Genomic DNA, 16,425 nt, shown 5'->3' on the forward strand with positions numbered 1-16,425 from the left:
ATGAAACGAGCATCACCAGCCACTCGTGGAACAATCAATTTTCTGAATAAGTACAAAGATGATTTATTTATTTTCTTGAGGGTACCAAAATACAGAAACAAAATGCCCAGAGGTTGTGGCATCTCCATCCTTTGAGATACTGAACATTTAACCTCCAGAGGTCTACTCCAGATGTATTTCTGCAAATCCGCTCCACAATTCTACTTGATGACTCACAGCAAAGAAGGCTGCACAGTAACAAGTGGAGACCATGTCTGTTTGACTTCCAACATATCCCTAACCGATGGAATGTCTTTGCTATTACACGTTCTTCATTTACCTTTAAATAACTACTTTATCAGAATGGGTTTTCTACAAAACACAAGTTTGTATTATGGACCTTTTGCTTCTGCAAGCAACTAAGTGACAACATGCAAAGGTACTTTTTTTTTTTTCCCCCTGAATACAGAGGACAGGATCAAATGAACACTTGAGTATTACAACTTTCCACTAAGGAAAAAGCATGTTCATAACAGCAGTGCTGTATCAGAATACTCCATCAAACCCTTTCTCTATCACTGATCACATGCACAGTAACATCTGTGCAAGCCAGTTGGCTCTGGACAGCTCCTGTGGTTCTTGAAAGACTACTTCTTGGCAGGTTGTGTTTTTCACTCTAATTGAAAGGTTAATCAAATAAGTCATACTTGTATGTTCGCTAAATAAACACACAGTCTTCACTGATGATGAAACAGATGCATTACCACTCATGTTTCCCATGGGGTTCATTTGTTCCATGATCACATTTGGTTTTCTTCAAGCTTCTCTATGCAGTATCTGACAGCATTTTGGATAGTTTTCGTAAGGAAATTTACCTTGCAGATGCTATTGCATTCGTATCTTAACTCTTAACAGTTTCTGGTAAAGGTATTACATATCCTCAACATTGCTTCATCGTGGAAAATGTGGAGGAAGCCAATACTACAAAAAGGCTGAGAACTCTCAGTGAGCACAAATGCATTACGGAGCAGAGCAGTCTATGCTGCTGAGGCTGAGACTGCCAACACATCCAAACCCGGTTTCCCTCTGCCTCTCCCTCAGCGAGGCTCTCATCTTGCACCAAGCTGTTGTAGCAGCTCTCTCTAGCTTCTAGGACCCAGTCCTGCAAGGTCATGTGCCTTGAGTCTGATTCTGTGCACAACTGAGCTGACCCCTGACACATGCGTGTCTCTCTGAAAGCAGCATTTACATTTGATAGGACAACACATCATTGATAAGGCAGGCAGAACTCTTGGCGAATGCACAACAGGTACAAAATATGCATTCAAGTAAAGTTTTGTGTACCACAACATTGCCACGCATCCAAAAGCTGCAACAGCTGATATTTGTTTTAAAGGAAAAGGCACTCAAGAATCTTCCTGCAACTTGGTAATGAGAACAATGAAAAAAATCTCAAACCATACAAAGATTAACACAGATTTAGATCATTTCAATATTACATTCTTAAGTGGGGAAAAAAGGTGCATTTATTTCTCCATTAAAAACTGTATTCACACAGTATATTATGACATTCTTTACGCTGGGATTACCTTTATTTATCTTCTGTGTTCTAAAAGGTTTAGATAACTAAACTACTTTGTTGAACTGTTAGAGATGTGTCTCTGCAGGGCTCTTTAAGCCAGGTTTCAGAGATGTTCTGTCCCTCCACTGACAGTAAAGGGAGACCAGACTTGTCAGGTCTCCGTGTCTGAACAATTTAAGTCATTTGCACAACAACTCATCAACCAACAATTAACTTCCACTCCAGTCCCTCCTTCGTTTTTACTATTTTTAAAAGTTAAAGCATAAAATCATGTCATCAATTTCCAGCCTTAGGTCTCCACATTACAGACCTCCTTAATGTGTCTTGTAAAAGGAAACTGCACTTTGGAGAGCTGAACATCACACCAAGAATAAACACAGACCTCTGACATAAGTAAATGGCATTTGTGAAGAAGTATCATTTCCTCCCATTCTGTACCACACCTCTTTAACCTTTCACTCACTACAAACCATGGTGACCAAAGTGCAACATTCTCATTTATCCCATTTTGCCACCTTACCAGAAGTCCCGCTGGTAGAAATTTTACCATTCCTGTGATCCTCACATAGCCTCCTACTGCTCCCAAAAGAAAAGCCAAACACAGGAGCAGGTCAGGACATGGATACAGCTGAGGAACCAGAGCCAGCAATAAAAGGCAACAGGCGCACGCTGACCTCTGAGGGACCTCACTCATCTTGACATTTCCTACCAGTGGCTTCTTACAGCAGCAATTTGTCATTCACTTAAGCACTTTGTTCAACTGAGGCATTGGGAGAAAGGCAACAGAATCAGTAAACCCAAGCACCAGCAGGATTTACACTTTAAGCCACAGCACAAAAGAGATTTGGAATCAGACATTTCCCTGATAGGGGAGTACTGATACTCACTTGTCTGTATAGCATCAGAGCTGAATTGTCTTGCTGATCAGAAAAAAAAATGCTTTTAGGATCAGTTTTTTTATCTACTGAAATCTAAACTGATAAAAATGGTCAAATCAGATTATTAGAACTGTGTGTGTTGCAGGAAATACAACTGAATATAGATTCGGGAGACTCTTTTTATAGTATTTATTTAGTAAAACTCACTATACAAACAAAAAGTTATCACAACAGTGTAATATGCAGGGTTATAGTTTCTCCTTCCTTCAAGCTGCTTCTCAGCTTCAGTAAAAACACATATATACATTTACAATGATTTCCCTTTGAAGCACTGGGATTCATATATTAAAACATACCTGGTAAAATAAGCTTAAAATAATTTCACATTGCTTGAAAAAGATTTGAGTAATTTACTCTTACCAGAGTGCCATTGTTGCACAGTATTCAAAAAAATGAACGACCACTAAAATATAGAGTAAAACATTTAAAAGTACATTTATTTCAAATGTGGGCAAAATATCAATATAAAAGAAAATAGAGTATAAGAAATAAAAATAAAGTACAAAACATTTTCATCTTCAACATCCATAATTTAATAGATAGCAAGCCCTTTTATTTTTACATCCAAATTACACTTTTGGCTGAAGTACCATAATTTATTTTAAAACGCTTAAAAATGGGCTCATCATGATACCTAAAGTGGGCTCTTTTAAAATGGTAGTATAATACAAAACATAGTAAATTATGTTTCAGCATAATAAAATTACACATCCTAAAAAAGATGCAGTTTATTTTTGCTTTCCTGCTTTAAACTGCTCATCATCCCTAGGAAAACAGCTGGAAAACAGCGTCCACAGGAAGTTCTAGTTGCTTTGTACAATGGCTGAAGAGCTAGATATAGTGCTCCAAGGATTCCGGAGCAGTAAGGCATTTTACTATCCATCAAGTAAATTTATATGTAAGCTTGTTAAGAAAGAACAACTGTAAGAAATGACAGCTTCTATAAAAAACATGCATAAAGACATAGAGGCCTTGCTGGTCCCTCCACTGCATTTATCCAACAGGCTCTATAATCTTCAGTAAAAAGCTATTTTCCTCATCTGAAAGTAACTTGTGCCAAATATTTTCCTTAGTGACAAGGTTTTTTTTCCATTATCTAATAGGCTACTATTTATTAATTTATTTAATATTCACTAATATTTACTATTCCTTTGTGACCACCCTGCCTCCCTCCTCCCCTGAAGTATTTCCCATCAAAAAGTAATTCCATGTTGAATTTAAGCTAGGTTTTTGGGTGTTCAACTACCCTCCTATCAAGTAAACATTACATAACCTAAAAAACTACAATTAATTAGTTCCTAACTAAGAAAAACTTTTAGTAAACCATACTCCCCCTAAGCAGCAGAATGTCTTTACACAAAAGGATATGATTCATAATCCAGTGTTTGAGTAAGTACTCCAGTCAGGACAAACTCAGCATTGTGGACATCTGGAAATATCAAAATTCATACAGTTCACACCCTACACAGAAATTCTGCCTCATTCTGCAGGTGTCAGGAGGGGCTGTTCTGGACCTTTGTGGCCTTCATGCAAGGATGTGCAGGGGTGTCACCCCACCACTACCAGGGCCCTACAATCAGCCCTTACACCTGACACTGCACAGACCACACTTGTCCATTCCTACTCCTGTTAATAATTAGCACCTATTGGGGCGTTACACTAAAGTAAAAATACCTAAAGTGAAAAACCCCAACTCACTTGATGAATACTGAGATGGTGCCCTGGTTTCAATATGGATACAGTTCATTTCTTAGTAGCTGGTACAGGGCTGTGTTTTGCATTTAGGATGAGGATAATGTTGATAGCACACTGATGCTTTAGTTGTTGTTAAGCAGTGCTTACCCTAAGTCAAGGACTTCTCAGCTTCCCGTGCTCTGCCATCAAACAAGTGCACAAGGAGCCAGGAAGGGGCATGGCCAGGACAGCTGACCCCAACTGGCCAGAGCGATATTCCACACCACAGAACACCATGCCCAGTATATCAACAGAGAGCAACTGGCTGGGAGCCACTGCTCACTGCTCAGGGATGGGCTGGGCACTGGCCAGGGGGTAGTGAGCAATTGTGTTATACATCATTTGTATCTCTTGGGTTTTACTCCTCTCTCTTTCATTACTATTATTACAATTTTCATTATTAAGCATGTTGTTGCTACTGTCATTAGTATTAACAGTATATTATCTTATTTCAGTTATTAAAGTCTTCTATCTCAACCCATGAGGTTTACTTTTTTTCTAATTCTCTTCCCCTCCAGTGTTGTGGTGGCAGGAGCCAGGGTGTGGTATTGAGCTGCCTTTTGGGCTTAAATCACAGAACACAGGAACTTTGCCTAAACAGGACTAAAACCCCAAGGTCCAGCCTAACCTTCCAAAAATTTATGATGACCTGCCTATAAAATAACTATTAAAAATGTCCAGCAAGCAGCTGTTTCAAATTTCTCCGTGGTTTGCAGGATAGTCCATGTGTCCCTCTATTATCTGAAAGCTTCAAATGATCTCTGTATTTGTATAATAATAATTGTAAAATAAGAAAAAAAAATCAAAATAACAGCTATACTGTTGAAATGACAATAAAGGTTACACGTACCTATGCCTCGTGCGAAATATTCTCGACATAAATGAAGGTCATTTTCACAGGAAATCAAGATTATCTCTGGCAAACTCTAAAGGAAAGAAACTAATGGTAAGCTCAGAAGAACATGGTAAGGTATTATCAATAAATTTTAGAAAGCAACACTCAACACACTTTATTCTGCTTATGCTCCATGAGTTTTCGAAAAGAAGGTTGTTTAGATAATACTTTTCCTCCTGCGCACTCCACAATAGCTTTCATGGTGGAAAGACTGGGACAAATTCCAGGTGTAATGTAAAAATATTTTCCCTAAAAAGAGAAAAGGAAGAAGAAGAAAAAACATTATTTTGTTAACTGATTTCTGCAACACATGAAGTTTTAATGTCATGTGACACTTCTTTTATACAACAGGGCAGGCTTTGTAAGCTGGGGTTGGGTTTATGGACACAGATTCATCAGTTGATGAGTTGTCCTTAATTACTGCTGATGTTTCCCCCGGAGGGGGCAAATCCACAATTCTGATAAATTTGAACAGTTCAGGTGTGCCTATTTCCACAGCTGTAAAATAACAACTGCAGCTTGGTAAAACACGTAAGCTCCTTGCTTCTTTGAGCACAGCGACATCTCAAGTGTTACAAAAGAACTTTCATCTTTTAATTAACAGCCAATTTATTACTTCCTGACAAAAATTATTCTACTACTTGACTGAGATAGGTGATCGGATCACAAAGTAGATTATCTCTGTTAATCAGCTAGGAATAGAAAACCAGAAAACACCTTGCTATTTGGTCTGCAAAATGGAGAGCAAAATGTAGCATTTAGACATAACAGAAGACATAGATTCTTATTCATTACGGGTTGAAAAAATACCTGTTTTAGGTGGTTTACCTCAATAAACAGTCTGTAATTCAGTTAGGCTGAAGAATCTTTAGCAACTCACATCTCCAGATACCTCTCTGCACTGTAATGTAATTTTAACCAGAGGCACGAAAACATCTTGCACCATCCTAGCAAACAGCCTGGTGGAAAGTGCAGTCTCCAAGGAGAATCATACTACAACTCCCTGAGGCTGAAGCAAACTCACTCTCAGACTCCCATTTTTATGGGCAAGTGCTCTGACTATGAGGCTGGTGCAAAAAAGAAAAGAGAAAAGAAAGAAAAGAAAGTCCCCTCTGTAAGTGGCTTTTTACAAGTAACAAAGGTGTTCTAAATTTTGGCAGGGAATAAATATATTAAATGTGTTTTGTTAACATCTACAGGATCCAGTCATTCAGAGGGCTTACATCCACCCCCAGTGATGCTTAAGCAGGAAATAGCCATAAAGTCAGAAAGAAAATTTATAACAAATGTTTCGTGTTATATACCAGTCTCCTCTACTGCTTTCAGCTATAACCTGTGGTCCCAATGCTGAAAAAATCAGGTTGAAAAACTCCAAGTGTTTAAATGCTCTGTTAAACTGCATACCTTGAACAGTGGAGCTACTTGTGCTCTCTTTAGAGACTCCTCTAAACTAAAGCAGAAAAGCACCTCAGCTTCAGCATCTCTGAGCACAAAGTTCTGCTCATCTGAAAAAGAAAGACTGATGATGTGGCACACAAAACACAAACATCCACAGGACCCAGGGTGGAATCTGAGCAGAACATCTTGGTGGTAGAGTGGCTCTGAATTGCAAACATCTACTATAATTTAACAAGATTACAATACCCCCTTCCATTAGGCTTCTTACAGTGATGACCCCAAATTACTTGCAGAATTAAACTGTGTTTTACAACTTGCATACCTAGCAACATCACTGTTCTATCAAGTCCCTTTTTCTAACTTATTGGAGAAACTTGCAAATTTTTATTTGATTCTCTGCAAACAAAGGAGCAGAATGATCAAGAAGGAGGATTAAGTTTAAAGTAAAATTATTATGACCACTTAAGGGAGCCCAGAAAATGTCTTCAAGTCCTCACACCATCTTAACAGAAAGAACTTTCCATCTGTTTCACTTGTCCTGTTACTCAGCCAATTTTTCATTTTTTATTAGGGATGGAATTTCAGTCTTTACCTTTCCACAAAAGCTATGTCAAACACATTTCTAAATCCAATACCCCTAAGTCTAAAGACCAAAACAAAAAAATTATACAGAGAAAAAGCTGGTCTTTCCAAGGACAATTCTGACAACTTGCAAGAGAAAAGAGTAAATACTCTTCCAAAAGGCAAAAGAAACAATTGAGACAATTTTTGTAAACAATTGCCATATTTTCCAACATTGTAGCAGGTACAAAACTGGAGCCAGCCCATTAGCTACAAATCAACCTAATTTCAGTAAGTGAACACTTCCAGTACTAGATCACAACAGTCATCCTTAGTGCCCCAACTTTCTTCATCTTCTAAGAGTTTTCAAATGAATCAATTTCTCAGTTCACTGATGCTGAAGTAAACAAATTGCCTTCTTAGGATTTATAAAAATGTTTGCTGGTTTATTAGTTAATTATCCATAGATTCAAGTTTTTATGGTGGTTAGCCAGCGATGTTATACATTTTCTTCTTACAAATAAATTCTATAAAAAGCACAAAATAATAATAAACCAAATAATCACCCTTTCAGAAAGGGTGAATTAAAAAATAATGCAGCCACAGGTAAAAATCTACAAAATGGCTACAGAAGAAAAAAATACAATACTTAACAACATCCAGTCATTTAATCACCCTAAAGCAAACTTTTAAAGCATGCTTTTCTTTCATTTAAGGGGAAGAAACTGTATTAAAACAAATGAAAACTAAATGAAACAAAATGTTCTGCTGAAAGAGAACTTGATTTTAAAAAAAAAACCCCACATAATTCTTGTGACAGCTTTGCTTAACCATACTAACACAACCTTCTAACTCAAGTGGAATACAAACTAGCTGCTAATATCATTATTTAAAAACTTAGCAAATTATTCTTTACGAGGTGTGAACAACGATAGACTTGCTGTAGAACTAAAATTTCTGCTTTCAAAAGCTGAACTCTTTAGAAAATTGGTAAGAAACACTGAAAACAGAAGACAAAACAACAAAGTATATTTAAATATGCTTGTCAATGAACATTTATTTTACCATAGGAATTGATACTAATTTAACTTACCAACAAATTTCTGGCATTTGAAACACTCTTCTAACCACTCTGGAGTTACTATGTGCTTGACTACAGAAATTGCTGTCAGGAACTTGACAGTTCGGGTCACTTTACTGGCAATTAGATGGGTACATTTCTGGGCAGAGTCTGCTACTTCACCTCCAAGGATATACAGTTTCTGGAAGTTGGACAAAACACAAATCACAATGGAATAGTTGTTAAAAAAAGGAGGAAAAAAAGAAACTAACTATCATAACATCACCATCAAATAAAACTAAGCTACTAATGAAATAATAAATATAGATTTCTGTATTACAGTCATTCCTTTACTAAGGATTAATTCTGACAGAATTTACAACCAGTGAAAATCCAAGTATTTCCAGACATAAATATCACCTGGCAAGATTGAAAAGTATTCCCTGCTTCTGCAGTTTTTTGATTTTGGGTTGTGCTTTTTTTAAGCAAGGAACTAACTGTAAGATACAAATTACATTTTTTTTTCAGTGAAATGGGATATTAAATTTTAATTAAGCAATAATAAGAGTATATAATAATTTTGGTCTTTTCTAGGGAAGGTGCAGTACACACTGTAGCTACAGCAAACTTGATTTTGCTAGGCTTTTCTTTAAAGAGAAAAGTATCTCATGAAAAACACATACTCCACATGCATTTTTGATGATACTGAGCAACTATTCCCTTCTCCTTGGTTTAAACTAGCTCCTCACAGTTGCTATCTTATCAATTAAACCACTCATTATCTGAAGGAATGAATAACACAATGAATTAGCTGGTGAGGCAGATCAGATTACCACAGGTGCTAAAGAGTGCTCCCCTCAAAAAAATTTCTAGAATGAAAAAATACTTGGACAGCTTTAGTAACTATGCACCCTGGACTTCTGATTAAGACAAACATTTTGCACAAATAAATAAAACCCACACCAATATCTATAAGCGTGAATATTTAACAGACTAGGGTGATTTTATGACATGAATCCTTGGGAGTCTCTAAGCAAGAAAGCCTAAGGGGTGGGTTAGAAGGCCTAAGAGGAATCGGCAGCCCTGTGCACTCTACTGCTCTGATAATGATGAACACGTAGGACACACATGGACAGTGTTTATAGCTCTTCTTTACCATGCTCTGATGGTTTGCATCAAGATGACCCATGAAAGTATTATTCAATGACACTGAACCTCTCCACTATTTACTTCCTTCCTGGTATGTGTAAACACCCTGTGAACAGTACATTGTACCCCTCTGCAAGGCAAAGGCTGCTGTTTCTATGTTCACCTCAAACACTTCCACCTGTGAGGGCAGATCACGCAAGATTTCCACTCTGATGTGGAAGAAACGCTTTCGGCATAGAGGTACAAAGATCACCCCTCCATCTCAAGAAGACGAGAAGTATCCAGCCCCAGTTAGGTATCCAAACTCTGCAGTTTTGACAGCATCAGTGCTGACAGGTTTCCATTCAACTTCACAAGCTTTGAGGCTGAAGTTGAATGTTTTTTTACTTGTGAGCCACAGCTGTTACCAAGACAGATTCTCTATATAATTAACCAGGTACCAACGTGACAGAAGATGAGAAGTTCACACTGGACCTTTATGGGATACACTGAAAAACATTTTATGTACCAAAATATTTAATATCAAGCTTCAAATGCATACACGGCAAGGGAAAAAAAAACCTCTGAAGTTGAACCATTTTAAAAACAAGTATAGGTGTAATAAAGAAAATATTATGTATTTTTGAGCACACCGAAGTGCGTATTTGTAAGAAATGTAGTGAACTCAAATTAGACCTTATTTACTTCTCATTATCCGAATGTCATAAATTATTTATAGTTAAGTTTTAGTACAGCTTTATCAGGGAACAGAACAAAACCTCCATAGGAACTTATCTCACACCTGCCATAAGCTTTGTCATCAGCTTTCTTTGAAGCATTTGGCACTACAGATAGCAACTCCAATAGAAGAATCTTGGGTCTTATCCAGTACAACCATCACTATTTTTCTCACCTAAACTTGGTCATGAAATTTGCTGATTTAAAAACAAATGGGGAAAGGGCTTTCTTGCTTTTTAAAGCAGTCCTACAGAAAGAAAAAGCAAGGAGCACAGTATTATGAAGTAGTTAACTAAAGGAGAACAGCTACCAAATAAAACTCATTTCACATAAACCTACTCTAATGTCATGGCCAGTATGCATGTGTAGGAACCCAGAGTGCTGAGAATATCCCTCTGCCTGTTTTGAAGGGATTTTACCCCCCTGAACAACACTGTTTTGACCTCCAACCTTGGAAAAAACTACCAGCTATCAGACAAGAATTAGAAAATACAATGGTGTGAATCAGGTGATAGACTACTATGTAAGATTGTCACAGGGTGAAAAATTTAGAGGTTTTGGGCTTCTCTTCGTAGTACATAGATAAGAGCAAAAAACATCAAAATGGAGGATTGTTGTTGTTCTCCAAACCTTCTTCTTCTTCTTCTACTACTCCATATTCTGCAGTAAAAGTAATTTGGGATGACTGGACAAAAAATTCCGCAGTTCCTGGCCGTGTTATTGAATAATTGGTAGGAAAGTGAAAACAATGTACGTTTTTAGTAACCATTGGTTAAATTATCTTTAAAAGGCTGTGTAAATCTTGATAATAGGACTTTTCTCCTGCATCCTCTGCTCTGTGTTACGCCCGGGTCACGCTGGTGACTCTGTTTCTCTGGTAAGACTTAATAAACAACTATCTGGCAGCAGTGAAACTCCAGGGAAGTCTCAGTTTGTCTCTTGAACTCCTGGCAAGTACTTCAAAACACTCTCCCATCAGGAGAGATTTGATTTACAGCACGGTTCAGTGTCAATATGGGTTTTTATATCTTGGATATATGCTAATCAAGTCTTAGCAAAAATTCAGTATCAATAAAAAAGTTGTCAGATGTTTGAATGCAGTTCACAAGAGATAAGCCTGAAAGTCACCTTAATGTACTGTTGCACTTGCATAGGTTCAAATCCTGTGAAGAGCACCATTGGTGTCAGCTCAGGGGTGAGTTTTTTAGTAGGTGGTGGCAGGTCTTCAATCCTACAAAATACAGGAAATACAGCAGAATGTGATGTTTGGGCTCAAGGCTGTGTAATTTAATTTAGACATACACACTTTTGCAAGTTTTACCAATGGAATGACCCAGATGAACAAGAATTAGGCAGAACTCTGAAGAAAAAAATCACCATGCTGAGAACATGACATATTCTCTTCTTTCTGCACTCTCCCAACTCTCTTACTACTTCACTCTTGTAGTTACTGTTTTATTCCTGCCAGCTGTGTAACTGGCAACACCCAAAACCCACTGACAGCTATTGCAGTGAGCAGGGCACAGGATGGTGCAGGCTGACGGGCAGCTGACACTTCTGAGGAACAGTCAGTTAAGGACTATGGGCACTGACTGCTCGCTGCTCTTACCTTGCTCTTTTGGAAGACGGCTGAAGACTGGATTCATTTTGCTTTGGTTTCAAAGGCAACCTCACACCCTGAAATCAGACCAGTTACATGTTTAGATCTGAATCAAGCAGGGAAACCAACTTCTAACCTGAATTAAACACAAATGAAAATGACATGCTGCTGAAGACATGGGGCACCTACTGCTTACACAACAAACCCAAGGGCAAAGCTGAGCATCAGCCAAAGCTTCTCCACAAACTTATATTAAGTGTTCACCAAATAAAATACTGTGGGACATTTTTTCCTTTATCCACTGATAATTATCAATGGAAAAGTCAATGAATTAAATGAGAAAGAAACTGAAAAGTCTGTTCATTTGTTAAGTACATGAAGACTACAATATTCTTCCTGGTGCTAAGCATCATGGAATGGTAATGTCCCAGAAAATACTGTTTTAAACTCAAGTTCCTTAACTACATAAACAGAAGCTGGATAGATAGTGCCACCTCCCCAGTACCAGATCAGCCTCTAGAGCATGTGCCCAGGGGTGGTTAAATGTAGCTTTTAGGCTCTCCTTGGTCTGAGTAACCTGAAACCACAGCTCTCAGGTTCAGGAGTGTGTAACATCTATTCCTTTTTAACCTTCAAATCGACACCTGAAATTCAATGAAGAATGCCAGAGGCACATGAAAGACAGGCAGCATTGTTCCAGCCTTGCTGTGAGAATGTTCCTTTGGGAGGAATAAGCCACAGGGGTCTGTTCCCTGCTCTCAGGAACAGGCATTTTTATGCTAGACAGCCCATAGTATGAGCAGCTGGAAAGAAAAGTGCACGCATTCACATTTTGATGGACATTTCAACTATGAAAAGGCAAGGAGTAGATGGCATCAAGAGCATCTGACAAGACAGCTGTCCTCAGAAGAGGACCCCGAATCCCAAGACATACTTGTGAAGGCAGTGAAGCACCTTGTCTTCCCTGACACTTCCACGTGCCCAGCATTTTCTATTACCAAACCACATTCCTGTGTAGGCACCCAGAGGGCAGCTGGACCAGATTGTCTCCAGAAGCCCCTTTCAGTGTAAGTTACAAAATTCCCACTTCACATGTGCAAGAAGGGTCCCCATAAAAATACAGAAGGGAAGGTACTAAATTATCCATCTGACCACTGGGGTCTCCATTTGCTACACAAGACAAAACATGGACAAAAACCCGGTGTGACTGACCCACACAAAGAAGGCATGTGTCCATTTTTATGATCAGCTCAACTGCAGTGTGGATGCAAACGGCAGTGGTAACAGACCCAAAACTGAGTTAGTTAAAAGCTATTTTAAATACTAATATTGCATATACTGAATCTTCTCAAAGAGTTTTTTATTTTTCAACAGCAGATATTTTCCTTCTTCAGGAAAATATGAAGACCACACATTTTTCAAAGCATTTAGTTTTCTAAATGTTTCTAAAATGTTTCTAAAAGTTTCCTACAGGCCCACAAAACAATACCACAGGGATCTGTAAGAAGAATGTTTCAAACTTATGGTTAGGAATAAAGTAGTGCTTATTTCTAAAGCTGAGGAGTATTCAAGCAACAGTGCCCTGAATCCCCATCTAAAACATTAGTACAAATTAAGTTTTGTGAGTTACTAAGCACCTCTTTTCTGAACAGTTTACAAAGTGACTGAGATGCAACTGATCCAGAACACAAGAGGTGTGGCAAGAAGTTTTTCTATAATATAAAATGTTATCTGAGAGTCACCTGTAGTACAAATGAACTGGAAGTTCATCAACCTAAACTGGGATTTACCTACATCAAGATATACTGTGAAAAATTATCAAGTATAAATCTGAAATGGGAAGAAAATTTACAATACAAAAAACATGAGATAGGTGTAAGAGCTGACATGGAAACTGCAGCTTATTCTGAACATGTGGAAAACTATGTCATGCTTTGCATGGTTCACAGAAACTCTGCATGACAAAAATTTACTTCTCTTGTATTTTTTCAAGGTACAATTTTTCATTGTTCATTTCTGCTGATATTTCAGGGTTATCAACTACACTTTTTAATGCATGGTATATTTTTAAATCCTAAAATACATGGCACATATGCCTATGGTTTGAGTTCTTAGTATATATCAGAGAAACAATATAAAGAAATTCCACCCTTAATTTACACTATGTATCCTACTTAAAATTCAGTCAATATTATTACTGATTTTGCGTGTTCTGTCTTAAAAACCCTTATGTGGTCTCATCTACAGAGTATGAGGTACTGACTTAAAAAGTACTAAGCCCTTTGTAAAGGTCTGATGTTGAAATTGAAGAGTGAAACACCTAACCCAAGGTGTGTCAACAGCAACTTCATTCCACTAAAATTCCTTAATTCTGCAAAAGATTCTTTCTCAGATTCCTCAAAATAAAATAGAACATTAGCAGAAAGTACAACCAGGAGCTTCAGCAAAGGCAAGGAGTGATCTTACCAAAATAGCTGTATCTATACAGTAATTCAACATACCATTAGAAGTTCTGGTGACACCTTTAACGGGACTCTCCAAGCATCTAGGGAATGGAGGAGAACAGAACAAAAATGACACCATTGCCAAGTTGTTTATACCTGAGGAGACACGCTCCTACTGATTAAACAGGCACACAAAAATGCTGCAGAACAGAAGACTTTGTGAGCGAAACTCTTACCCAGCAGGTTTAGCACGAGGTGCTGGCTGGGGGAGAGCGGGTCCTGGAGGTTGAACACCGTGTAGCGGCTGTGCTGGATCTGCCGCAGCGCCTCGAAGTTGCCCAGCAGGATGTCACAGAGCCACTGCGCGTTCACACACGGGATCCGCCACTCCTTGGCTTTCTCGTACTTCAACCCGCTGGCCCTTGGTGGGCAGAGAAGAATAAAAATAATATGTATTGCAAAGAAATCAGTAAACTAGCGATTTCTGATAATAAACCTAGAATACCACTATTTCTTTACTGGTGTATTACTTGTTTAAACTCTGACAGAGGAGATACTCTGAAAAATGCTTTTGTTCTACGTGTCAGAATCAGTCAGTCAGAGAAGAATTTCTGCTGCAAACAGAATCTTTAGACCTGGATTTAAATTCTCCCTTCTCCAACATTTTAGAACAACTACTTAAAAAAAGGTATTTTATTTATGGATGATCTAAGAGTCACCATCACTTAAGACAAAATAGCAACATTGGAAATTACTTTTCTTTTGCCTGTCTTCAGAAGGCCAAATTTACCATGTAATATGCACTGTAATTTAGTTCAATAAAAAGTATCATTAAGTTTATTGCTACGGAAGTGCAGAATTTAATTAAAATTAAAACTTTTATAATGAACCATACGTAGCACCTCACATTCAGAGGCACTACCTGCCAAGAGGCTGCTGAGAAAGCAAGGACTATGGAGTAAAGCACTTACTCTTTACAGATGAGAACTGTATTGCTGCGACACAGATAGCCCGTGTATTTGGCACCTGCTAGGTAGGCCATGAGCTTGAGGTCATCTCTGTCACTATCAACAAATCCTGTCACAGAGATTATCTGCAGACAGAAAGACACAGTTATAAAAAACTGAACATTGACAGCACTTACAAAACACCCCCATGGAAAATATTTTTCCATGACTAACTTTTTACATTACAATGAAATGCACAGCATGGTGTATAAGCATTTAATTAAAGCATGGCTTGTAGGATACAAACAGTACAATTTAAAAGTGATTTGTTTATACATAAAAATTTCAGGTTTCTAGCAGTAGCTCTGACTCAGGAAGAATCATTTTCATTCTTCTGGTAATATTTCATTCTTCTTTTTCTTATTTACAGAGACCACAGTTTTATTATGAAAGCTCAGAGCTAATTTGCTTCTCTCAGATCTCCCCTCTTCCTTCTGCTGCTATTTATATAGAAGCACAAAAAAAAATGCTTACACTTACTTGCTCTACTCTAAGTATCTGAAAACTGTGTTCTACTCTGCCATGAAGCCAAATAAACTGCGCCAGCTGATCACAGGTGGTGAACTGTAATTCTACATCTCCCATTATTATCTTTAATCTTGACAGGTTTTCATTTTTGCCATTCTCTCCTTTTCTTTAGGAAAAGGCAACAGTAATTTTGTTTGAAAGTGTTTATTACATTACATATTACATTTACTACTAACCACTGAGTTCACATGCATGCTGTTACACTCTGATTTTCCCAAATCTGTACTTCTTTTTCTGTCAGTCAGGATAGGCTATTAGCAAGGCCGTCATCCCATATGTCTGAATCCAGCACAAAGAAATCCAATGCCAAGACATACTTTGGCATCTCGGTTTATACAGCATAGTGCATTCCAAGATGCCTTTGAAAAAACTAAGATTTTTCAACCCAATAAAATTCCACTTCCACACAGCTCCTCATTGCACAGGCAACGGAACTGTGACCTCCTATCCTCTGATTAGTAGCACAGGCTTCTTTTTGAGGTATTTGCTAAGCACTGACTTAGAAAAACCCTCAAAAATCCTCTCAGAATATTGGGTTATGGTAAAGGAAGCACATACTGTTAGATGCGCTGTTGCTCTGCAACATAAAACTGTGCAGCCTGGATTGCTGATCCCTTGCTACGTGTAAGTCGTGCAATCTTTGCCCCCTCAGTGTCTGAGAGAGTAACTCACAAAGGCAGGTGTTACTCCTCACTACTCTGAACTCAGGAACACTTGCAAAGCACTGAGAAACACCTAGCAGCAGCACCAGATCAACACAGCACCTTAACAGAAGCTTTTCTTCCAAGGCAAAAGAAACGTGTTTTGCTCTGAGTAAGCATTTTCTAGCTCTG

General features: G+C 38.1%; 1 protein-coding gene across 2 annotated transcripts in view; it reads right to left on the reverse strand.

Moving 5' to 3' along the window:
• Positions 1-2,611: 2,611 nt before the first annotated feature.
• PAXIP1 (PAX interacting protein 1) overlaps positions 2,612-16,425 on the reverse strand; it is a 32,822-nt gene continuing 19,008 nt past the window's right edge. For both annotated transcript variants that reach the window (XM_032099018.1, XM_032099009.1), the window contains exons 11-21: positions 15,029-15,150; positions 14,294-14,478; positions 14,115-14,158; positions 11,623-11,690; positions 11,142-11,244; positions 8,181-8,349; positions 6,533-6,633; positions 5,243-5,377; positions 5,084-5,159; positions 3,868-3,928; positions 2,612-3,397 (exon numbers count right to left, since the gene is read on the reverse strand). In XM_032099018.1, the coding sequence (XP_031954909.1) occupies positions 3,382-3,397; positions 3,868-3,928; positions 5,084-5,159; positions 5,243-5,377; positions 6,533-6,633; positions 8,181-8,349; positions 11,142-11,244; positions 11,623-11,690; positions 14,115-14,158; positions 14,294-14,478; positions 15,029-15,150 (1,080 nt within the window). In that variant the 3' untranslated portion in view covers positions 2,612-3,381. The remainder of the gene's footprint in view (positions 3,398-3,867; positions 3,929-5,083; positions 5,160-5,242; positions 5,378-6,532; positions 6,634-8,180; positions 8,350-11,141; positions 11,245-11,622; positions 11,691-14,114; positions 14,159-14,293; positions 14,479-15,028; positions 15,151-16,425) is intronic.

The sequence above is a fragment of the Corvus moneduloides genome, chromosome 1, assembly GCF_009650955.1.
Source record: "Corvus moneduloides isolate bCorMon1 chromosome 1, bCorMon1.pri, whole genome shotgun sequence".
NCBI classification, from domain to species: Eukaryota; Metazoa; Chordata; class Aves; order Passeriformes; family Corvidae; genus Corvus; species Corvus moneduloides.